A 25,577-nucleotide genomic window follows, 5' to 3' on the forward strand; every position below is an offset into this window, starting at 1 on the left:
TGTTAATAAGAATTTCCGTTGTGAACCAAGTTAGGTACGAACGTAGGCAGAGAGGAGAAGAAGGGACATAACAGGAGAGGAGATCAGAGAGGATATAGTAGAAGGCATTAAGAGCTTGATCACACGATGAATTGCTTAATATACGTATCCAGTTGAAGGACGCTAAAGCTGAATTCAGACCGTCCAAACTGGCTTTGCGGAAGCCATGTTCATCAAGGAAGTGCCCTCTCACCACTTGGCGATCATTCCATTTTTGGACAAGTTGCTCGAAGTCAATTTTGCTATTAGATGCTGTGTAGAGCGCTGGACGTTGGATGTCCCGTGTGACGGTGTCCATAACAAGAACAAAGGGATGTATCAACGAAGGTCTCAAATCTAAAATTTACCGCAATGTCATCCGTCCTGTCGCTCTCTATGGTTCTGAGTGTTGGCCGACTATAAAAGACAATGAACCGCGTCTTGCGATAATGGAGATGAAGATGTTGCGTCGGACTAGTGGCGTGAGACGTTGTGATCACATGTGAAATGAGGATATCCGCGATCGTTATGGGGTTACACCGATCGTGGAAAAATTGCGAGAGAGGCGTCTTCGATGGTATCATCACGCAATTCGTGCTAACGAGAATTCACTTGTCAAAATTGGTCTGAACATCGAAGTCGATGGTAAATGACCAAAAGGCAACCCAAAACAACGGTGGCTTGATACACTGGATGGGGATTTAAAAGCCTCGAGATTGCACCCAGATCAGGTATGCAATAAAGCCAAATGGCGAAACCGATCACGACGAGCCGACCCCGCTTCTGAAAGGGACAAACACTAAAGAAAAAGAAGAGATTTTTTATCTTGTTAAATTTGTCCTCCAAGGGCCCTAAGGAGATGTTGAGAAAGGTGTGTTGTGTACGGTGATGGTTCATCTTCCGCACGAGTCTGCTGCTTGGTTATTTATTTTCAAAAAATCAAAAAATTTGGGGATGAAAATATAGAATTTTCCATTGTTTCTGTTTAACTTCAAAATTACTTCCCAACAATTTAGTATAGTTAAAGGCACAATACAAGGCTTAATTTTAAGAAGATTGGAAGACTGAAAGCAGTTGAGATACACCTACAACGTTCGTAATAGTTACAATCAACGCCGATCGTTATAAATTAAGTTTATTATTAATTCTAATTTAGAAGTCTTAAGTGTACTTAGTCGCTCTTACGTCTATAGTAAAAATTACAGTAAGTCATATATATTTTAACCTTTCTTTCTTTTGTAAATTATCACATCTTGGCTGTAGAGTTTGTTTGTTTTTTTTTCTCATTTGTTTTGCGACAATATGTCCCTTTCGATCCTAAAATCTTATAAAAAAATAATAACAAACGAATGATCATTCTCAAAACAGAAACACAATATTAACCGAACGAAAATAAAAAGGTTCCATAAGCTCAGACCAAAAAAAAAAAACAAAAAAAAAGGATTATTCACAAGTATCTAAACCTCAATACTGTTAAGGCTGCCTGATGACATATTCTCGGTATGACTACCGAGTCGATTGCGTTTAATCGGTGCAGCCCGGACAGGCATTGGTGACCTCTGCACTCGCGGACTACTCGGTATACCGAGACTAGTGTGACTGCTATTATGATTGGTCGTACTGCCGGAGGTTCTTCGAGTTCGTCGCAAGGATGGAATCCTCGTTGGAATAACACCATCGACACTATCGTGAGGATGTGGTGAGGGTGGCACATAGTGCAGATCGCGAGCGCTTCGTTCTAACGTTCGTCGACCACTATGTGAATCGAGTCCTTGGGCTGGTGTTTGGAAATGGTTCATATGATGAGACATTTGATTGTTATTCTGAGGAGACATCCCTCCACCCGCTGCAGGTACTTGGTGATGCTGTTTGTGAAGCATTATTGGCGAAGACGGAGGCAAGGCTGCTGTGTTGGGATGCATCTGATGCTGGTGATGGAATGGTTGTTGCTGTTGTTGATAGTGATGATGTGGGGGCACTGGGGGTGGTACTAATCCGACTCCGCTTCCTCCTCCGCTGCCGCTACTTCCACTAGTCCCTCCAGATCCTCCAGTCTGCATCTGATGGTGGCCAGCAATCGGTGTCCCCGGGGCGGTGGCAGCATTATTCGATGTCGGCATGAAGCGTAACTCCATCACGTTGCGATTCTAGAACATTCACGCTGATTTCTAAACTAGAAGCAAACACTTCAAAGTCGTACTAAGGTTTTATTTTTCTACGCCACACTGTCTTGTTAGTACTACTCCAGTGATATGAAAAGCGGACGAGCCAGTGATTTTTTCAGATGGAGTCGAATGAGTTGGGGATTCGGAATAAAATAGCAGAGATGCGATAGAATGAATCAATAAAGTGCAGTTTCTTGCGCTGGTTAGATGTATTAGTTCTGGTTAATCTATGTTACGGGAAGCGACAAAATTGATTGCTGAGAAATCCGGTTCAGTGAGCAGATATCATGGAATTTAATCTATCAAATGCAACGAATCTTCATTTCTGTACTCTAGTAAACATACATACTCACGAACAACGGATTTCGCACCATCAACTGTGTTATTTATCTACCAAATGCATAATAATAGTGAAGTACATGTTTGAAGCAACAAACCGAAATGACATCTGTAGGATTTATCAGGATTGGGATTCAAGGATGGTACTATTGGAAAGAAAGAAAAAATCCCTTCCGTAATTTAAATCGAAGAAGAGCCGTAAAGGAGCCACCACGAAGTCGATAATACTCTTCCAGGTGACGTCAAAATATTGCTTACTCATCCCTATTAAAGCAGCAGCTTGTGGTGAGCGTCAATGTTCACTGAGGACCCTTTCCCGGAAGTCATAAGTCGACAACAAAAATTATTTGAAACCAGAGAATAGAATGAGGAAGCCATTGTGAGGACGTATTCCATCATAGTTTTACCTCACCCGACTCTCCAAAAAAAATTCTTGAGATTAGGTCCACTCAATACACAGAAGCTCGGACGAGAAGAAGCATCAGCGTGTAACCACAAAAGCATGTATATTCGGAGACTCCCGGAAGCTAACCACCTTCCAAACTGAAGGCCTCCCTGTGTGCAATTGCCAAATCAGGCATTAAGCGCGTCCCTTCGTGCGGGTAAGGGGACGCTCGGTCGATACATCAGGAAATGTACGTACATTGGCATGCCTATGCACAGGGCGGGTAGGTGGGAAGTAAACGCCCACCCATGGATAAAAATTGACTATGGGAAAGACAGCCAGAAATCAAACCAAATATGGAGGATTGGAAGGGTTTATTTTGTTTACGGTGCAGGGCTTCGGAAACCCAGTACCGGTGGTTTTTGGGAGTGGGCAAGTGGGCTTCCGGCCGTCGATATCAAGCGACCGTAATACCTCAGTAGTGGAAAAATTGGCTACTTTGGCATCTAATGCTACAAGAGATCTTAGTGGTGTGGAAATGAGATCTACACCGGATCCTTTTCGAAAAAGCGCAAAACTTAGGAGCTCACCACTAAAGGCAACTTTATCCCTAGGCAGTCGAGATTCGTCGAGGAACTCGGAAAGGAATTTGGAGAGTCCCAGGACTGACATAACTATCGATACTGTGAGTTCATTAAAGAGAGGCGGAATATCCACCAAAATATCAGGACTCTGATAGGCGGTATTAAGTTGTCCTATATTAGAGCGGTAGAGGAGAAAAATCTCCAAGCGTCATGTGGCATAGTTACACGGGAGACGCAGGTGACGCCAACTCATCTTACGTTGAGTTGAGGTGAGAACGCGGAGTAGGGATGGAATAAGCGAATCCCTTGGTGTCCAGCAAGCAGCTAAGAAGAAAAAAGACTCATCGCCAAAGAAAGCTGCACCGGCGAAAGTTCCGAGTATTATGGCTCCAACTGTGACAAAAGGGAAACAGCCTTCAGCTCATAAACCCGAAGAATGAACAAAAGTGGGCTGCAAAAAACGGCACAAGGAGAAAAAGAAGACTCATCCGGAAGTAATCATTATTTCCAAGAAAGGAGATATGTCCTACGCCGACTTCCTTCGGAAAGTCAAAGCCGATCCGAAACTGCAAGATCTGGGTGGCAGTATGAGCCGTATCAGGCGTACGTAAAGGGGATCTGTTGCTGGAACTAAACAAATCTAACGAGAAGATAGTAAATAGCTTTCGCGGCCAAGTGGACAAGGCGTTAGGTGAACAAGCAGACGTGAAAGCTCGGAAGCAGCAAATAGTGATCGGATGCAAAGACCTAGACGAGGTCACATCACCAGAGGGTATCTGTGGTGCGCTAAAGAAGAAGACAGTGCCATCAAAAGGATGAAAAAGGCATATGGAGGTACACATACCGCTATTACTAACTTGCCGGTGGAATCAGGTATTAAACTGATTACCGCGGGCAGGATAAGAATAGGTTGGGTCGTGTGCCGACTCAGGGAGCAAATATCTCTGAAGAGATGCTTCAGATGCCTCGATTTCGGTCACTTTGCAGCAGCATGTACTAGCAAGTACGATAGACCGAAAAGGTGCAGATAGTGTGGTGAAGGGGGCTACCTTATCAAAGACTGCACTGGAGATCAACGATGCATGTTGTGCAAAAGGAGAACTGGAGTAGATGACCGGCACGTTACAGGTGGTGGCAGGTGCCCGGCATATAGGAGGGGGGTGGGTGACAGACTCATCGGAAAACGCGGCGATATGGGTATGTGGACGGCAGGTCATTCAAGAAACAATGGCATTTCCGGGAGCCGGCTTGGTACGGGCGAAAATCAACGGTGTCCGCATCTACAGCTGCTATGCTTCTCCTAGTGCAATATTAGCGCAATATGAGGAGATGCTAGACGGCTTGATGTCGGACGCTGGAGACCACAGTCCCAAAATCATTGCCGGCGACTTCAACATATGGGTTTTAGACTATGGGAGTCATGTGACGAACACCAGGGGCCAAATCTTGCTTGAAACCTTCGCGAAGCTGGACATCGTACTCGCCAACGTTGGATGCGTGCCCACCTTCCGAAGCAGAGGACATGGCTCAATCGTCGATCTAACCTATCTCAGTACCTCGTTGGCGAGAGGGATGGTCTGGCGGGTGAGTGAGCACTATACCCACAGTGACCATCAGGTCATCTTTCTCGACATCGGGAATGGGGGAAACGACACTCGAGTGAGCATCAAAAGCGGAAAAACCAGGATAGCTGGGTGGTCCACTGGAGCTTTCGAGAAAGAGACATTCCTGGCAGCTTTAGTAGGAGGTTACGATCAGAAGGGGACAAAACAAAGGTACAAGCGGCTATAATAAAGGAACCCTATGGAAATCCTAACAAAAATGTGTGGTAACCGATCCTACAGGAGGGAGAGCTTTGTGGGCATGCGATTACCGGGAGAAACCCGTGATAGTGAATGCAATAAATAGCCGAAAGAAGAGGCTAGGGCCACGTCTATTCCGCGACGTAATACTTTGCAGTGGTTCCGCGGGGAGAAGAACATGAGTTCACCCCAGGACAAAACAAAAGACACGACAGACAGTAAGCTGAACATACCATAAGGCTATATTTTTCACAAGACCGTAAAAATAACGAACTCTGGGGATATGCTAACGGAAGGAAAACTGTTCTCTATGAGGTAGGATAGAAATGAGGCTTAGAAGCACTTGCTTCATGAGAAAAAGGAGTGTAATCTGAAATTTTGAAAATGAAGTCATTGCCCGTCGAGTTGAGAAGCTGATTCGTCGATGTCTGATATAGCTCATCCGAACGGTCATCCTGGCCACCTTAACATTTACGTGCATTAGAAGCTAATAAAACCACGAACTCTTTTGTAAATTCGCGTTAGATTTCTCTACCCCCGAAGCTGCGTTTCAAAAGGTTACGAATGACATACGACGCAGGTCCAGCAAAGTAGGCGGCCTGATGTGATTATGCCTCAGGTTAAACTTGCATAATTCGACCAGTCCTCAAATAACCTCCTTGTGGTGGCCGTTGGAAGCTATCTTCGGACGGGCCAAGAGTGTGTAGGGTCGGGCTGGGAGCAGGCTCATGTATCTGACGAGGGTTCATTTGCCTGATGGTCATGTGTTAGGAGCAAGCGGATTTGGCGGGGGGATGAGCTAAAGCAACTGCCCGGGGATCGCTCCCCTTGCAATGGAGAAGTTGCTAACAGGACCATAAACCAAGGTGTAATGCTAGCCGTGCTAAACAATGGTGAACATTCTTCCCGATCTACTAGTAGGACCAACATTGATGCCAGTCATATCACCGTTGTGCTAAAACCAACCGCAGGGATCTCTCGGAGTGAGGCAGCAGACGAACTAGTGGTTTCCAACTTGGAATTCCTTATCGTCGAGCTGTGTGTAGCGAATTCCAGCCATAGTACTACTAACCTAAAACCTTCGATGCCAGAGGCCTCCTCAAAAGCAAGGGCTGACAAGAATGTTGGTCACCAGAAACCGGCTAAAAAGCGGAGGCCCACTGGAGTCCTGGTTACTAACCAGTACCAGAACACCATACATATTTTGAGCAAGATTGCAAAGAATAACGGTACGCTACAGTATCCGGGGACCAATTATCCAGTTGACGCCGCCAACGAGACGATCGCTCGTCCGAGGAGGTCTAACGAACCTACACAGGCAGATCATGCTGAGGGTAGCGCAGATGAATCTCCAGCACTCGAAGTGCGCCTCATCTAATCTGCTGGGTTTTCTCCCAGAAAAAGACATAAACGTCGCACTAATACAAGAGCGAACCATCAAAGGGCTCCAAGGCAAATATTTTAATTTATTCCGCATCACAATAGACAATGATCGGAACAGACCTAGACCATGTATCCTCACGAGGAAGAGTCTGCATGATTTTCTGTGTCCGGATCTGAGTTCCAGCGAACTATTCGTGGTGAAACTAGAGCAGACAACAAAGAAGACTACCCGGCTGATAGGCTGCGACACCAATGCAAAGGATACACTTTGAGGTGAATCATTCTTTGATTTTATTATTAACATAAATCCATCGGTGTGTAACAGAGGTAGTTACCAATTTTTCATTTTCCCAACTGCGAGAACTGTGACGGTTGGGAAAAGGTCCTTGATATCCCCTACTAACCGACAATTGGATTGTTGGGGCGGAGAACTGGAGTGTGTCTGGCCAGAAATCCGTTGGGCACTTTTTAGTCTAGATCTCGCCGCAGGAGTCTCCAAATCTAGGAGACGTCAAATCTAGAGATTGTCAGGAAGATCTGCTGGAGGAAGTTTGATCAAGTTACCGAAAACAAACTTTCCGCTACGCAAATTGGTAAGATTGGCATGACAGACCAATTGGAGTCAAAGGTCAGGGATTTGAAAAAGACATTCCAACCGCCTTTAAAGTTTCATGCCCTACTAAATATAACAAGAAGATATTGCCACCGTAGTAGAACGAACAAAATTGCAGCCATACATGGGCTGCCCAAAAAAGTGCAAGTCGGCCATCAAGCCTGCCAAGAGGTGGTCCTGGTTGGACTATTACCAGAACATTGAATCCGCCAAATTCAGTAAAATTCTATTCAAGAAACATTGGAGCCCATCCTTTCTGAAAAAGTCGGAAACCTCCTGGACGAAATCTTCTTCCCCGCCAGCGATAAGGACTGTTACTTAGAGCCTTGGAGGGTATACAGCCGCTCCAGGGATGTGAGACTATTGAATCGTTAATTACCGAGAATAAGATTGGCTGCGCTGTAAACAACTTCTCTGCATACAAATTACCGAGCTCAGATGGCATAATGCTAGTCATGCTACAGCAGCAGCAAAGAAGGATTGTGACGCGGTTTATCGAGATTTGCCGGAGCTGTATCTTTTTGGAGTACGTACCACAGTCCGACAGTCCGGAGGAGGACTTTCGACCAATCAGTCTTATTTCTTTCGTGTTGAAGACCTTAGAGCGCGTCCAGGATATCCACTTAAGGACAAAATTACGGTCTGCGCAGGGCACTGGTCTATAGGGGACCTTGAATTCGCTGAGATGGTGGTACTTTCAGCACTACTAAATTTTAGGGTAAGGGTAAGGTCATTTGGAAGATTGATGCGTGAATGATAGAAAAATGGCACCGACACCAATCTATGAACATGCAAACTAATGGTGCAACAAACATCCGTAATGAAATACTGAAAGTGTTCCTACTTTACTAACCGTATCTCCTTCCTGGGCCAAGGGATTTGGGGTGATATTCATCCGGTTGATACCATTCATCGGATGTGACGATTTTTGATGTTCCAAATTTGATTTGTTCTCATCTGAAATGAAAAATGAAACATGTAAACTTGGCAAACTCCTTAATAGTACCAAAATGTTGGGCTAAAATTCTATAGAAAATTGAGCCTTTAGAATAGAAAGGAATTCCAAGGATGAATTAATTACCTTCTCGCTGCGTATTCTTCTGACGCTTAACACAATAAACAACGACCACGCCCACCAAAAGCAATAGTCCCACAACCACTCCGCCTGCGATAACTAGGAACATTGAATTATCGTCCTGCGATGATTCTGAAGCAGCTACCACTGTCGGTGTGATTGTTGGTGGGGGTGTTGATGGCTCTAAAAATGGGCAAATATGAAAATTGAATCGAAAAATTTAAAAAAAGAAAAATTACTCATTGTTTTCCCGGTTATGATCGAACTGAAATCCGAAGCAGCTGAGGCTGTAAACGATTGAAGCTTAAACTCATATGCGGTCCCTATTTCAAGCATATCAATTTTGAACTGTCGCGTGTCCATCCCGTCTATTGTAGCCTTCGTATACTCCCCGGCTGTGGAAGCTGGCCGGAAGTAGGCATAGAATCCATCAATTGGGGTCGATTTATTGTCGGGTAGTGTCCAATGTAGAAGGATCTCAGTCTCGGAGATTCCTTCAATTTTCGTTATTTTCGGGGTCGGTAGATGATTTCGTGTGATCCCCAATTGTGAGGCAGCTTGTAGTAGGAATTTGCCCGAACTGTTTCCTTCTTTGTTATCATTATTCGAGTATACGGCCAATATTCGGAATCGATAGTAACGATTCGGTTTTAGACCCACCACGGCGGTGGTGAAATTCTTAACACCCTCCATGCTGCGATCTCTTTTTCCATAAGGGATGTCATCGGTTACTGTTTGCCAGTTCTCACGCGGGATATTTCGTTCTGGATCGCCCAACATTCGATATTGGACCTTGAAGAATTGAATTGGAAGACCATCGTTCTTGGGAACGTACCATCGAACCATAACTGAATCGTCGTTGAGACGCGTCACGTTTGGGCGACTTGGTGGAATCATGTTGGCTGAAAATGGTGGAAGAGTTTGTGAAAAGTGAAAGGTTCAAAATTCGGGATTACAAAAAGGAATTGGAAACAAAGTCAAACTTTTCATGCCATCAAAAATGAACTTCCAGTTAAGTAAAAAACTCTAGTAGTCCCCGCCTTTCTGTCACTAAACCCCGCAGTGACAATTTCAATTTGTGCCAAAATCATTCAGTCAAAAACTAAATTTCCTGTAAGCAAGTAGTCCCCTCAAAAATATGCCACCAAAAAAGGCCAAAAAGGGCAGGGGACGGAAAAAAGGCAAAAAAGGTGGTGGAAAAACTAAAGCTCCCATCAACTGGTCAGACGATGCTCATTTCGATGAAAACCGGGCCATGATCTACATCATACACACAACGGAATGCCCAATATTCCTGGAAAAGGCTCTGGAATTCCAATCATTCCTCATGGCTCAGTATCCGAAAAAAATCTTTCAACTAATCCTCAACGACGATGGCAAAACAAAACCTGAAGATGGAGCATTTGAAATTAGTTTTTCACAGAATGCAAGAACGGAACGAGTTGAATTGTGGTCGGGGAAAGATAAAGGACCTCCCAGGCGAGAAAAGTTTCCTAAATCCTACGATCTATTGCTGCCCGAAGTCGACAAGATTTTGAAGAAGATTTATGTTGAGCAGAAGTCTGAGAGGGAGTCGAATGTACCTTTTATAGATACAGATGACGAAAGTGAGACCAGACAGGAGGCAGGAGCTGGGCATGTAATTCAAGATGTTACGGAGGGTGAGACTGCTACTTAGGCTGAAATATGGGTGGTTTTTATTTTTAAGGTTCAAAGATATTGGAAAATTATGAAACTTTAGATTGAATAAATTTGACTCCCAAAATATTTTTAAGTATTGTTCATCCCTTAGGCTCCCAACAAAAAAGGGCTTACCTGTTCTTTTCGAATAGATCAAGGGGACTAACAGTTACCTTAAAGATCAGTAGCTTCATCACTACAAAATATGATAAGTATCTTTGTTGCTATACAACATTGAGGTGGATGTGTTAGATAGATCGATGATATCGAGCACTGGAAGAGAAAATAACTGCTTCCCGAAATAGTGTATTTGTATAATAAGACAAAAGCGGAAAATCCCTTCGCGGTTTATTAATTTTGAGCGTGTGTCTTCGACCAGAGCGTACGTAAGGTCTCTGTTAATGGGTCAGTATGCAATAGTTCAAAAATTGCTCAATTTTTATATTGGTTGACTCGACAGCCTTAGAGTATTGGCGATTCTTTTTCTAACTGACCCAGGAATCATGGAACAGAATTGTACTTTGCAATCGGAGGAATGGCGGGGTAGGGGCAAAAGCAGCAGTTGGGTAGGACAAGGGCGGCATGAAGCTCCTAAAGTCTTTGTGGCTTCAACAATTGCCGGAAGGCACTCAAGCCGTACTAGTGTATACCCACGGTAGCTCCCTAGATCCATTCGCTACGGCAGCCGACAAAGTACACGGGAAGCGCGCCCCACTATACCCAACTACTCCCAGCCCCCCTTTTCAGCAGGTCCAACAATTTGTTTCCTCGCCGAAATGCAGCAGCAAACTCCACGCCCATAAAAGTCTAAAATATCGCATACACCCCAGCCAAAACCCAAAGATTTTAAGGCTACGCCCTAGAAAAGCAATTGCAGAAAATCGGCTACATAGGAGGCCCACGCACAATTGAAATTTTCCACGACCCCCGGTAGAAAAAATGGCCACAAATCGTCCCTCGTTGGAAAGGAGAGGCGACCCAGATTCAGAAAATCCAAGAATTTTAACGATACGACGTCGGGAAGAGGAGATATCGCGCAAAATCGGCTGCCTGCGAGGCCCCCGCAAAATGAAAGAAAATTGGAAATTTCCACGACTCCAGGTAGGAAAAATGGCCAAAAATCGTCGGATTTCTGCGGGCCATACCTCGTTGGAAAGGGGAGGCGACCCAGATTCAGAAAATCTAAGAATTTTCACGCGGAAATATCGCGGAAAATCGGCAGCCTGTGAGGCCTATGGAAAATCAAAGAAAGTTGAACATTTCCACGACCCCCGGGTAGGAAAAATGGCCAAAAATCGTCGGATTTCTGTGGGCAATACCTCGTTGGAAAAGGGAGGCGACCCAGATTCAAAAAATCAAAGAATTTTCACGCGGAAATATCGCAGACAATCGACAGCCTGCGAGGCCTATGGAAAATCAAGGAAAATTGGAAATTTCCACGAGCCCCGGGTAGGAAAAATGGCCAAAATTGCAAAATCGCCGAATTTCTGCGGGCAATACCTCGTTGGAAAGGGGAGGCGACCCAGATTCAGAAAATCAAAGAATTTTCACGCGGAGATATCGCGGAAAATCGGCAGCCTGCGAGGCCCATGGAAAATCAAAGAAAATTGAACATTTCCACGACCCCCGGGTAGGAAAAATGGCCAAAAATCGTCGGATTTCTGCGGGCAATACCTCGTTGGAAAGGGGAGGCGACCCAAATTCAGAAAATCCAAGAATTTTCACGCGGAGATATCGCGGAAAATCGGCTGCCTGTAAGGCCCATGAAAAATCAAAGAAAATCGAAGATTTCCAAGACCCCCGGGTAGGAAAAATGGCCAAAAAATGCAAAATCATCGGATTTCTGCGGGCAATAAATACCTCGTTGGAAAGGGGAGGCGACCCAGATTCAGAAAATCCAAGAATTTTAACGATACGACGTCGGGAAGAGCAGATATGGCGGAAAATTGGCTCCCTGCGAGGGTCATGGAAAGTCAAAGAAAATTGAAAATTTCCACGACCCCCGGGTAGGAAAAATGGCCAAAAATCGTCGGATTTCTGTGGGCAATACCTCGTTGGAAAAGGGAGGCGGCCCAGATTCAGAAAATCCAAGAATTTTCACGCGGAGATATCGCGGAAAATCGGCATCCTGCAAGGCCTATGGAAAATCAAAGAAAATTGAAAATTTCCGCGTTCCCCGGGTAGGAAAAATGGCCAAAAATGCAAAATCGCCGGATTTCTGCGGGCAATACCTCGTTGGAAAGGGGAGGCGACCCACATTCAGAAAATCCAAGAATTTTCACGCAGAGATTTCGCCGAAAATTGGCAGCCTGCGAGGCCTATGGAAAATCAAAGAAAGTTGAACATTTCCACGACCCCCGGGTAGGAAAAATGGCCAAAAATCGTCGGATTTCTGCGGGCAATACCTCGTTGGAAAGGGGAGGCGACCCAGATTCAGAAAATCCAAGAATTTTAACGATACGACGTCGGGAAGAGGAAATATCGCGCAAAATCGGCTGCCTGTGAGGCCCATGCAAAATCAAAGAAAATTTCCACGACCTCCGGGTAGGAAAAATGGCCAAAAATGCAAAATCGTCAGATTTCCGCGGGCAATACCTCGTTGGAAAGGGGAGGCGACCCACATTCAGAAAATCCAAGAATTTTATCGATACGACGTGGGGAAGAGAAGACATTGCGGAAAAGTGGGTGCCTGCGAGGCCGATGGAAAATCAAAGAAAATTGAACATTTCCACGACCCCCGGGTAGGAAAAATGGCCGAAAATCGTCGGATTTCTGCGGGCAATACCTCGTTGGAAAGGGGAGGCGACCCAGATTCAGAAAATCAAAGAATTTTCACGCGGAGATATCGCAGAAAATCGGCAGCCTGCGAGGCCTATGGAAAATCAAAGAAAGTTGAACATTTCCACGACTCCGGGTAGGAAAAATGGCCAAAAATCGTCGGCTTTCTGCGGGCAATACCAAGTTGGAAAGGGGAGGCGACCCAGATTCAGAAAATCTAAGAATTTTCACGAGGAGATATCGCGGAAAATCGGCTGTCTGCAAGACCTATGGAAAATCAAAAAGAATTGAAAATTTCCACATTCCCCGGGTAGGAAAAATGACCAAAAATGCAAAATCGCCGGATTTCTGCGGGCAATGCCTCGTTGGAAAGGGGAGGCGACCCAGATTCAGAAAATCCAAGAATTTTCACGCGGAGATATCGCGGAAAACTGGCTGCCTGCGAGGCCCACGGAAAATCAAAGAAAATTGAAAATTTCCACAATCGCCGACCCGAAAAAGGGTATTTATGGTATAATTTAGAAACACGCATTTGACTGACATCGTCCTCAACATACCCGGTCTAATGATAAGACCCTCAGATATCTGTTGTTGCAATAGCTGCAGATTATTATTATTCTGTTAAGGGAAAGTCGGACCGCGTCCTTGAAGAACTATTGTGCCCCTTTTACTGGTGATTGTGTACCTACCTATTGATCATAGTATCTCGAGCAGGCCTATAACCGTTAGGAACTTTAGTATGTTCGCTACTTCCAGATCGTAACAGAAGTGAAGTGAAACAACAGACAATCGGAAACTAGTGTCACATATACCTTTGAAGCTACCAACGCGCCATCTTGTGGAAAAAATATTTAAGTGAGAAACGGAGAAATAAAGAGAACTACCACGTGCGACTTGTTTCTCTTTTCCCATTTTGAAAGACATTACCCCCAACCAACTCACTGCATTCCAGTTGACAATGTCAAGTTGGAGAGAGATATTGTTGTGTAGTTTTGATAGAAGACGACATTTTCTGTGTGAATTTCACCGCAAAGAAAATTCCGGTAGTGATGACGCTAACGGCTGCCGAAAAAGAAAAAGCAGCTATTGCCCGATACACTCAGGAAGAAAAGGATGTTCTGTTCGCGCTCTTCAAGGAATACGAAGAGGTGATTGACATCAAACAGCGGAAGAAATCACGAAGGAAGACTATGGAAGTCAGGCAATGCTGGCAGGAAATATTGAATTCATACAACGATGACCCTCGCATCACAACTAGGCGCAATTTAAAGCAGCTGCAGAAATTCTGGTTGAATGCTAGGTGAGAGAGCGTTTTTTTATGTGGAGTGAAAGTCAGTGGACGCCTGGAAGTTTAATTTTTGTAAACAATAACAAAATCGCCAGGTCTGACGTTAGGTTTCAATATGGCGGGTGTAGAGAGAATGCGGTGAATGCAGTTGCACAATGCTAAGTGGCAAGAGATGGCGCTCGTGCTGATAGCTGAGCGTTTATTGAATCAGAGCACCTGACGCTTCGACCGGGGAAGATGTAAATAAGGTTATGGAATTTCAAATTTCCGTTAAGAGGAAGGCACGATAGAAACAAGACTCTTGCGATTAAATTAGTTGAAATCTGAGCGTGTAGCATTGAAGAAGGAACAAGTGGTTCTCGAAATATCGGTCTATGCGTATTAAAATAAAATACCAACAAAACAAAATGTCCAAATCTTTTCAATTAGGACTCTTGCTAGCGATTTCCAGATGCAACTAATCAATAATAATAATCATTGAGACAACAATCCATATTGGATCAGGGCCTTGAAGTGTGTTAGAGCACTTCATTCAAGACCAACGGGACACTGTAGGAGGCAATGTGGTCAGCATTGCGCCCGCTTGAGATTATTACCCTGATTTGACTCAGGTACTCATTCACAGCTGAGTCGACTGGTATCCGATGTCAAATGACGATACAAATCTCACTGCCACCAGTGAGATTCGAACCGCGACCTTCCGTGCGGCATCCTTGTGCTCTAACCACGCAGCTATCCAGACACAACTAATCAAGTGGTCCATGATATTGAACGAAACTTTCAGTCCTTAATAAAACTCTTTTCCTATCTAACCCTAACTGAACTACCTTAAAAATAAGAGGAAACAAAAAATTGCGCAATATATGTAGAGAGAACCTATAGATTCAGTTTTGGAGATGTCGAAAATCATTCTAAGTATAGGAGAATGTGTGACGATAATTGAAGTTGAGGGACAGTCTCATTGCAAATGAAATGGGGATTAAGTAACATAAGGCACTAAGGCCAATACTCCCCAAAGGAGTCAGCAATAGAAATAATTTATCACGTCTAACGCTATACCTTTTTCTTAAGAACTTCCTTATATTCACAGGCTTCGCAAGCGCTTCCCATTTAGTGGTAGACGTAACTCCCCCACCCAATCTACAATCGTCCAAAAAGACGTCTACACTATATCAACCTCGACTCCTGAACCGCAGCTAAGACCAATCAATCCATCTTTACCAAGCAATCGAGTAAAATATGAAATTCAATTTGTTGACTCTACAATCTCCCCCGGAAACCTTCCCGGCAAGGATCCTAACAAACACGAATCACAAATCTCCATAGAAACCTTAAGTACCGACAATCTCTCCCTCAATGACTTGCTTGAATTCAAAACTGAAAATCAAACAACAGAAATTATGCAGATACAAGCAATAAGTGATAACAATAACGAAGATCAGGATATTCATAATGAGGATGTCGACGGTGATGATATGGAAGAAGATGGTCCTGGTGATAATCAAGTTTTCTATGAAAATGAGGTTAGCGAGGACGAGAACGAGGAGAATTTATCAGTGCCTCATCGACAAGAAGACATACCCAAAGGATCACAGCAATTACATCATGAAATTGGCACTAACACAAATTTGCCTAGTGAACAAATTGTTATGCGCCAACCATTGGACGAAAGGATAAAAGTTTTTCGGATTAGGGAGGCGGAGTTTAAATGTAAGGAGCAACAATTGAGATATGAGAAGCAAAAAGTGGAGTTGGCTAAGAGTGAGGAGGAGCTAAGGTATATGAAGGAGATGCATCATTTGCAGTTGGAGGAGATGAGAATTAAGTTAAAATTGTTGAAAGATAGTGGCGGACAAAGTAAATGATATATTTAAGGATAATAAACCGTTTTTAGTCTATGCAAACGTATTTTTTTGAACTGATCTATATTGATGCTTTTGTGAAGATAATAGCTAAAATATTCCTGGAACAGAGAACACCTCGAGAGAGAGAGAGAGCAGGCTGATTTCTAATCAGATTGCCCCTGCCCTGATCACGTCAACACCTTTCGAATCACTTGCGAGTGTGACAGCGTCAACCGAGACTCAATTCGAAGGAGGAGCGGTCCGGAGAAATCAAGAAACTAAACACTTCCCCGTCATCGATGAACTAGTCTGGAACCGCTTGGCACATTACTTCGGGCTGGTCCTTTTTAGGGAGCCTTCAAGTCGGAGAAATCTTGACGTCAATGGCTGGGAAAAATAGGAAGGGAATTGGTATTCCTATCCGACAACAAGGAAAACCCGAAAGCAATGCGCAACACGGCCCAATTTGACAGTACTCCTCAGGATCTCTCTGACAATGTTGTCTACAGAGAGCTCCCCTGTGTACGCATGGAGTTCCGGACGAAGTCCATCGCACGTTCCACCAGAAAAAAAGAAAAAAGAAAAAAAGAAACAATCCATGTTGAGATGGATTTAGCCACGTACCTAAGTGGTATATGAGCTACGCAGCCTCTTGACCAAGTTTGTCAAGAGATTTACCATAGGCAGACGTCATACGCAAAGCTTATCATCTCTGCACTTGGACAAGGCGGTTATGAAACACTTCTTATCAGGCAATCAGCAAACTACGTTGCACTTATAACAAGATGTAAATCTAGGACGCCCAACGATTGCCATTAGCCGACTTAAGGCCGGAATTCCAGCTGCGGGCTTATCCGTTGCTGCTCCGATTTGCTCAAAAAACTCGTCTTCAAGTTGAAAATCAATGCAAGGTACTTAACAATTGATTTTGACTCTATTATCAATTCGCCGAGCGAACTGCGATGCAGGGTCGGGGCTCTCTTTTTGGTCAAGATGATTACTTCAGTTTTCATCAGCGCAAGGCTGAAAACAAATACGACTTACTCGTCGCATCAAATTTTAAGAATGCTTTGCATTTGTTCAACAGTGCGCTCGGCAACAAGTGACGCAACAGTATGCGCCAATCTGCAAGACTCTTCTGGAAAGTCGTGTTCTAGCGGAGTATCGTAGGAAGCACTCCAGATTTCCGGCCGTAAGATGGATCACTGCCCTACTCCCGAGAAATCGCTATCCTCTTCTGGCCTCTTAGCTTTTCATAGAACAAGGAGCGATCTGTAAAAGGTAGCCCGGTGCGTGAAGTGCATTTTCAATTGAGTCCAGGATGTCTGTCTATCTTACGGAATTGAATGCATTTCTGAAATCAAAACTGACGAGGAGCACTGCTCGTCGAGATCGGCGGTTGAGTGCCCCAGTTCGATCAATCGCATCCAGCACCTCCATGATAGCACCCAACGTGAATCTCCCTGCTCTACAATCGAATTGTCTTACAGATAACCGCCGCTCCTGGCTCCAATCTACTACTCGTGATGGCCTTTCCGTCTATGCCAACAACGATCAATATGCAGACGTTACTTCATGGTGTCCTTTCCCTTTGCTGATTAGCACAAGCAATCTTCCAGTAGCAAGATCCTTCAAGCAACTGTGGAATGTGCCGAGAAATAGGTTTGGCCAATGGTCGAACACCAGCTTATAAATCTCTACCGAGATACTATCAGGGCCTGGCGCATTCCTATTTTTCATAGAAGGAACTTTCCCTCCAAGTTCTGTCATGGTAGAAAACGGGCAGTCCTCCACGCTATTGTCAGACCCGTACAATATAGGCCATCTGTTCGGCATTAAGAGAGCAGGGTTTCCATAGAGCCCCGATTTTCCGAGCGATAAATTTATAATTGGATCCCCACGGATCCCTATTCACTTCATCGACTACGTCCTGGCAGCAGCGAGCGCTGCGGTGTATCCCTTTAGCTGGCCTGCTCCCTGTCATTGTGGTGCATGCCTCCTGCTGGGCCTTTAAATAACAAGAAAGTTTGTCACTCCGGAATATGGAAGCTCGCAGATTCTCATTATAACTGAATTTACGACAGTGTTATCTACAACGCCACCATCCTCGAAGTGCCCTCCAGTGTAGCGCTGTCTATTCCAAGAGCTTCGACGAATTTCTGGATATTCCCCTTTCGCAATGTTTAACACCCAGATAGAGGGCTGGGATGATGCACGCCGAGAAATAGCGTCAACCATGCGATATATTGGCGGCCACCTGACGAGAAGTCTTCGAGAATTCGCCACCTATCCACCGATGGTATTAGTAATTTCGATACAAAGGATACGTTGGGGACGCTCACCTCGCAACTTTCGAGTGAAGCCGCAGCATTGACGCGGATCTGATATTTAAAACTACGAGCCCCGTACTCATCGCAATTCCCAGGATCTGTTTTTCTCTGGAATCTGAATGGAACATGCTCCTTTCAAGCGTCCTAGTATTAAAGTCACCTCCAACCAAAATTCGCTCTCCGTATCCAAAACTATGCCGCCCGGAGCATCGACCCTGCGTCAAAAATTCGGCATAGTCTGATTCGGTGCTAGATAAACGCTGAAAAACGGTATCCCTAAAAACCGAATCTAGACAAAGTCCCTCCCTCGACCTTGGGGAAAAGCCTGAAGTTGAACGCGCCAAACCCAGATGGCAACAATACTCAATAATCGAAGTCTCATAAAACTGGGTCCTGGTACCTTACTGGTACAGTTTTTAGCTTCGGAGCGAACTCCGCTAGCAACTCGTGAGTGATTGCACCCCGGTGCATGTTAACGTGTAGGATCCGAGTCATGTTAGTCGTTTCTTACCCTTTTGAGTTCTACCCTGAAGACTGGACACCGTCTCAAGCCTATCCTGATTTTCCCACTGTTAAGAAGTTTCCTTGCGTTTTGCTCAACAACTTCCACCACAACGACTTTTTAGCTTCGAGAATTCGCAGAGGTGGTACCTACCGTACATTGGACAATCACACTTAATGGCCTTTTGCACTTTTTAAAACCTTTCCTTGAGACAATCAAGATCTCGGATTTGCAGAGAGCACGTAGGCTCTAGACTAGAAACCAAAGCCTTCTCTCGCAGTAGCCCCTTGACGCCTCGCAGAACATACTATTGTTTGTTGATTTCGAACCGAATTCAACGAGAACCCTGCCACCGTTTGATTTCCGCATGTTAACCCCAGCCTTCGGGCTTGATATTTCAGCGGATCTCGCTGAGGACTTTCGCAAATGTCTTGTCGTCGGTTTGATGAGCAGAGCCGAAAGTCAAGTTGCGCTTTCTCCCTAGTTCGCTCTGCTACAGAATATCTGCGATCCGTTTGGCGCTTACGATGTTCTCAGTGGAAAGTATGGTTGTTTCTGTTTTTCGTGCAGCTTCAGTTACTGTACATGACCGTCTATAGAACTAAATGCGGTCCAGAAGTTCTTCCAGTTCCATCACCCCCTCATTCACGTTTTTGCTGTCGTTTTTCTGGAGGAAGGTTGCAGATAGCATGCACTTCACAATTGTCGCACATTTTCTGATAAGTATTTTTCTCTTCGATTTTAGCAAGGATAATTGACTGCATTCCCACTCGATATATAACCAAATCCATCTCTCCAGTTTCAGCAATGTACGTTCGGCTTCTTTCCAGAACAGGAACACTGCAGGATGCTGGAATCTTCGCCCCATACCGGCAGTCACATCACTTTGCGAGACTTCCTATTTATTTGGGCGTATGTCATCTCCTTCGCTAGGCGCTGTGGTGAACGACGCATTTTCGTACTGTGCCCAAACACCACCAACTCCGCTTCCTTCCCCATTATTTCCTCAATTTTATTATTTTTAAACTCCATGGAAATGATACTAGTGCAAAATGTGCAAGGGAGCGCGCCGTAATAGTAAGACACGAATGAATCCTTGGGGATAAAGCTCCTATCCTAGTTCCTTGCAGTCTTAGTTGATCTCAGAATTCACGAACTGCTCAGCGCTCACTCGAGAACCCACGGTCTACTAACACCAGTTCAGAGTGCACTACTCAACCAGGGTCCCGAAAGGACCGGCGTCACAACCAATGCCTTGACAGAGCTAGGCTCACATCGTCCCATCGACATCTCCATAGATTTATTGACGGCTCCGTGGACTTTCAGTGTGTATCGGCCACTCCCGAATCGGTTTTCACCTAGATACTTTCTCAACACTACCTAGGGCGCAGGTATATTGCTAGGTGATCAAAACTACGTGGTTGGACACCTCGGGGACGCCACTCTCCATATCGAGAGCGACCCGTTAAATATCGTAGATTATCCCTGAAGCGCTGACCATTACCAGAGTGATATATGAGAGCGCAAAATATTAAGTGGTGCAACACGCTAAAATTTCGGACAAATTCGTCCTTTCGTCTTTCCTCAAACACTTTGAGTACGCTAATGACATGAACATGCTTTCATATCCAACCCCCAGAAACCAACGGAGTCGGGCCGAGGATGAACACCAGCAAAAACAAAGTCCTCAACCTGGCAGCCTACCTTGCTGGTGACCCCAATGTCAAGTTGAGGTTACTCCATGCCAATGTTGTCTCCGTGCTGCTATGAAAGTAGCACTCGAATGCTCCAAACTTCGTTAATACCTGTCATCGCCGCACCCAAAACAATCTCGAATGAAGAACTTCGTGGATGCACAAGCGAAGTACATGTGGACATGGCCACTTGCCAATAAATGCAATGGACTATTCCAACGTCGTCGAGGAATGGGCCGCTCAAGGAATACGTGATGCAAAATGATTGAGTAGGAGTGCAAAGTTTTCGGGAAGACCTGTAGTGTTGAAGCACATCTGATTATCGTTGATGTGACGCAGGGCTCGATTCCAGACAGTAATATAGCAGCAGCACCAACATTTTTCAAAGATATGAGCATAATTTTCTGCAACGAAAGCCTAGGCCCCGAAGTTTTGAGATGCTAAGGATGCCACTCCTGCCATAATGATAATAATATCAAAGGAGACTACACTGCGTCCTGATGAATATTGTGCAATGGCCACCCCTATGTCAAGTATTCATTCAAAATCTAGAAAATGACTTCTCAAAGGCAAAAACACTTTTCAAATTTTGGATGACTAAAGGAGTTCAGGGGTTTTCAAGTGACCTTCAAAAACGGTGACTAAGCTTCAAAACCAAAAGAAAATGGTGAAATTAACCGGCCCAGGATCATCGGAGAGGGAAGACGGTCCCTTTGATACTTCAATCTCTCTCGTGACATTCATCAATTTTATCAACAGGACAAATATTGGGGATGCGATTCGTCATGGATCACTCAACGCGGTGTTCGGTCTCGAGTTATTCGGCTCTACGCGCGTTAAATTTGTATTTCAGGTTTTGGGGTGGTTCCCACGCATTGGATTAAGGATACGCAAAATTTTGTGAATGGCATAAGAGGGACTGAAGTGCTAAAAGGTCCCGAGCACATCCTTTCCTTTACCTACCGGACTATTCCACACACCTCGATTCAAGATTTCCACTAGAAAGTGGCAGCGCACAAAGTCATGGTCCATAGGATGGTGACAACCCCACTTAACATTGTAGTGACTCAAACCACTCAATTCCTTCCAACGTCGCATGATCAGAAGGAGCCTAGACCAATTGCGAGAGGACCACTTTTAAAGCATACTGTCTACGTCTGCACTCACCCAACACGTTGTTATCTTTCAAACTGAGACTGAAGATGTAAAAATGCATGCCAGACGATGTAAAACAAGGACGCACACAACACTCACAGTCTTAGAAAGGAAAGGTTACTTACTGTTAGCGTACTTACGCATTTTATGCTTCTTACGCCCTTTACTTGTTTTTCCTGATTCATAAGGCGGTTTCGTTGGGAAAGGTCCTAACGGCTTTTTACCAACTTCTCCTGGAATTTGTTTTGGTATTACTTCCAGGATATTCCCACTGTTTGCCTGTGAAGTGAAAGAAAAATGAGGATTCAATTTCCTTATGCCAAGATTGGTTTAGTTCAAAATGAATACTAACCTCACCAACACTGTTCCTTGCGAAACATTGTACGATTCCAGCGTGTCGCTTTTCAACTGACTTGATTGATAACTTCCCATTTTCATGCTTCGCGGCTGAATCCCATCGTGTATCCGCTCCGTTTATCATCCAATATATATCAGGTTTTGGGGATCCTTTCGCAACACATTCTAGCGTCAAAGAGTTGCTTTCATTTGTTGATGTTGAAGCAGGTCCTTTCACTATCACTGGTGGCTCCAAGACTTCAAGGCGCACAGTTCGGACCAAAACTGGAGCTATTCCGTTGTCCAGACGACAAACATAATTCCCTTGATCCTGGTTTGAAACATTAATAATTTGCAAGCCATAAGGAAGCTTCGTTGCTCGACTGTGTGGGATGTCCATATCGGGACGGCTCCACACTGCTGTTGGTGGAGGATTGCCTATACCACCGCATTCCAGGACAACTGTTTGTTCTGGTCGCACCGAAATCTTTCGTGGAGGTTCAACTAGAAATTGGGGAGCTGAACGTGGCAAGTTCTTTACGGATAGTTCGATTTTTACGGGGATGTTCCGATCCATGGCGGCTATTGCATTTGTTGCGCGACATGAGTATTGCCCAGAATCCGATGGGGATACGGATTTGAGAATAAGGGCACCAGATGGAAGCTGTGGCACGGTATCGGACACAGGGATGTTGTTTCTGAAGAGGAAAGCATTAGCAATTAGAAGACGAAATATTCACTTACAGTACTACAATCAAATAGGGAATTCAACGAAGCTACTTACTTATAGAACGACCAACTTGGTGGCGGAATAGATGTAACATTTCCGCATTTAATTAAGACACTATTCTGTGGTGAGACATGCCATCGAATAACTTGATCTGCAGGTGGTCTTTCATCCTCATTCTCCAGACTTATGGTAGCTAGAGTCAGTCTAGCAGTTACTGATGTGAGAGCCGCAGAACCAAACCATGACACACATTGGTACTCACCAATGGTATCATCGCGGACGTAGACTCGGAGCTTAGAGCTCTTCTTGTCATCGTTTGTAATGTTATAAATGTCCTGTGAATGAAATTTTCATGATCTAATTAAAATAGGTTAACCAAAGCCTGCAAAAGTTATCTTTGCTCAAAAAAAAATTCACTTATACCGTTCTAACGTGCTACACCCTCTAATGATTCCTTAGTGCCCTAACGAATCCTTTTTTACCCAAAATTCAATCCAAAGAAGTTCATACTCACATTCGAGTTTATATCAATATATTTATCGATATTCGGCTCGGAATTGAATGGCCTGAAACGCCATTTCAAATAATCTGGTTCTAAGTTCAACTGGCATTCGAACACGACTTCATCCCCCTGTGGGGCCACTATCGATTCTGGAGAACGGACCATATGAATGCCAAAAGGAGATCCTTCCACGGCCGGTATCAGCGCCCTGAGTGATCCCCATTGCAATTGTGCAGATACTAATGCTAGTAGAACTATATTTATCAGTCTTTTAGGTTTGTCATATTGATTGCAGTAATTTCGCTGTATCGAAGGCATTTTGTTTGTTTTATTGGTGATGTCGTGCTGAGGAAGTCCTGTAAAGAAAAAAGACAAGAATGTTAGTAATGAACTATCGATAAGGCATAGAGTCTATGTATTTACGAAAAGGCTACTTTTGAAGACCTCCAAAAAAATATAAATTAAAGAGAACGGGAAATCAGGTGTGAAATATTCTTTCTTATTATATTGGGTTGGCTAATAAATTCCGATGAGTTGTGTCAGCGCACAGGCCCGTTACCCGTGGGCGATGTGATAGGTAGACGGAAAAGGCAGTGGATAGGTCACACATTAAGTAGGGGCGACAATTCCATTGCTGGCTATCCATGCAGTGGACCACACTGCCCCTCCCACCCAACCAAGGGGTGAATAGAAATCATATACCTCGATATTGGGGATGTTTTGTATAATACTGGTGGAACCCTGGGCTCATAAAAATGGTAAAAAATTAAAATTCTTGGGATCCTTTGGAAAATATCTAGGCTAAACAAGGAGATGAACCAAATTCGAAAGATGAAAAACCTTTTGACAGTAAAATGAACTCGGAAAATACCACGATCGAACCAGACCAAAAAAAACTAAAATTGCGAGTATTCAAACAATTTTGGAAGGAATTTGTCCAGTCCAGAGGTAATTCGTCAGAGGTTGTTTTAGTTTTACCTTCGGAGCAGCGTGGCCATACGTAGTAGCCAGATGTTATTTACACCTTTCTAATCTAACCAAAAACACAATTGATTGGAAATTATGGCCGGCAAAACCGCTTGGTCTGTACGTAGGCTGATCCCAATGGAGTTATCTATTTTTGTTGCTTGAGCGAATTCTGAACCCGTATCTAATTGATGTCTGTGTGGCGGCACAGCGGAGACGTGAACCAACCACTGCATCGCCGGCAATGTGAATGCCTCCACAGATGCACTGTACTACCACCGACACATCTGGCAGCCAGGCGCGAGGCCGGTGCGGTACGTTACCTTCTCCACCTTTTTGTCATGCATTATAGTTAGTCAAGTGCCGTATATTACAGATACAGTTACGCTTTGGTGTACCAGCAGTAATCATCACGAACCAGGGAATGCAATTTGAATCTGCTCTGGATGAGCCACCTTAATGGCTCGCGACGACCCGTCGTGGTCGCAATCCTTGTGTTTCGTCATCCTCGGCCTTCATGCATCCCACCGAGAGGAATTCACGGCCAGTCCCGTGGAGATGGTCTACGGAGAGAATCTGCGACCCTGTACTGGATATCAGGGCAGGATTAAGCTACATCAGCTTGCTGCGTTTGCTCAAGGACGCGGCTTCGAAACTGCGGCCGACTCAACCGACATGCTCGCGGGTTGTGATCAGAGTGGATGCACCATATGAGGGCTCCTTTAAAATCCTTGAGCACTCTTTCAAGCTCGACGTCTGGTGTGGACCCAAATTGGTCTCCTTGCCTAGCCTGAAATTTTTCGCAAAATTTTTGCACCGGGTTACGCTCCAAAATAGCGTTCCCAAAGCATCAGGTTCGTCCGGTAACGTCATTGGAGTTACTCCGCAAAATCCGCGTGGTTTAATCTGGGGGCAGAGTGATATGGCGACATAGCGTAGACATGAACCACCCACTGCATCGCCGGGAGTGTGAACGTCTCCACCCATGTGCTGAACTACCGCCGGCCTGGTACGAAGACAGTGCGGTATGATTTCTTCTTCTCGCCGTGACCGCTCGAGAGTGAGTTGAAAACGAAACCTTTTTATCGTGCATTATAGTTAGCAAAGTGCCGTACATTACAGTTCGGTTACACCTGCAGACGACCTTTGAGGAAAGTTGGACAAATTGCACCAATGCTTCGGAAAACATCCCCCCGAGTTAAATCGTTTCTAATTTTTTTGAAAAACTGATGCAATACACGCAAAAAGTAGATGAGGTCTTTTAATATAACGAAAAAGTGGACCATTAAAACCAAAACAACATTTTTGGCCACAAAATTCCTTTTCGAAAAGCACAAGGAACCGGACCACTTGGGAAGTAACTTACTTCCTCTTTTGAAGTCCACGGACTCCCCTTTTTTTGGTTAAA

At 44.6% G+C, this 25,577-nt stretch overlaps 3 protein-coding genes across 7 annotated transcripts in view; 2 read left to right on the plus strand and 1 right to left on the minus strand.

The window, feature by feature from the left end:
- Positions 1–1,140: 1,140 nt before the first annotated feature.
- The window catches only part of LOC119655392 (interference hedgehog), a 261,840-nt gene continuing 237,403 nt past the window's right edge, over positions 1,141–25,577 (minus strand). Inside the window, exons 5-12 of one of the 5 annotated variants that reach the window (XM_038061269.1) lie at positions 23,216–23,559; positions 22,756–23,036; positions 21,988–22,669; positions 21,776–21,914; positions 8,604–9,266; positions 8,371–8,547; positions 8,143–8,246; positions 1,141–2,165 (exon numbers count right to left, since the gene is read on the minus strand). In XM_038061269.1, coding sequence (XP_037917197.1) covers positions 1,476–2,165; positions 8,143–8,246; positions 8,371–8,547; positions 8,604–9,266; positions 21,776–21,914; positions 21,988–22,669; positions 22,756–23,036; positions 23,216–23,521 — 3,042 coding nt within the window. In that variant the 5' untranslated portion in view covers positions 23,522–23,559 and the 3' untranslated portion in view covers positions 1,141–1,475. Of the gene's footprint in view, positions 2,192–8,133; positions 8,247–8,370; positions 8,548–8,603; positions 9,267–21,760; positions 21,915–21,987; positions 22,670–22,755; positions 23,037–23,215; positions 23,560–25,577 lie in introns of all 5 variants that reach the window. The other 4 variants (XM_038061266.1, XM_038061265.1, XM_038061264.1 and 1 more) reach the window with 4 other exon arrangements.
- Positions 9,424–10,131, plus strand: LOC119655394 (selenoprotein H-like). The gene has a single exon (XM_038061271.1). It carries the CDS (start codon positions 9,503–9,505, stop codon positions 10,040–10,042), a length of 540 nt encoding a protein of 179 aa, XP_037917199.1. The 5' UTR covers positions 9,424–9,502; the 3' UTR covers positions 10,043–10,131.
- On the plus strand, positions 13,789–16,008 carry LOC119655393 (regulatory protein zeste). Its single transcript, XM_038061270.1, has 2 exons — positions 13,789–14,122; positions 15,201–16,008. The coding sequence occupies exons 1-2, from the start codon at positions 13,872–13,874 to the stop codon at positions 15,973–15,975; spliced, it is 1,026 nt and encodes a 341-aa protein (XP_037917198.1). The 5' UTR covers positions 13,789–13,871; the 3' UTR covers positions 15,976–16,008.

This window comes from Hermetia illucens, chromosome 4 (genome assembly GCF_905115235.1).
Source record: "Hermetia illucens chromosome 4, iHerIll2.2.curated.20191125, whole genome shotgun sequence".
Taxonomy (NCBI): Eukaryota; Metazoa; Arthropoda; class Insecta; order Diptera; family Stratiomyidae; genus Hermetia; species Hermetia illucens.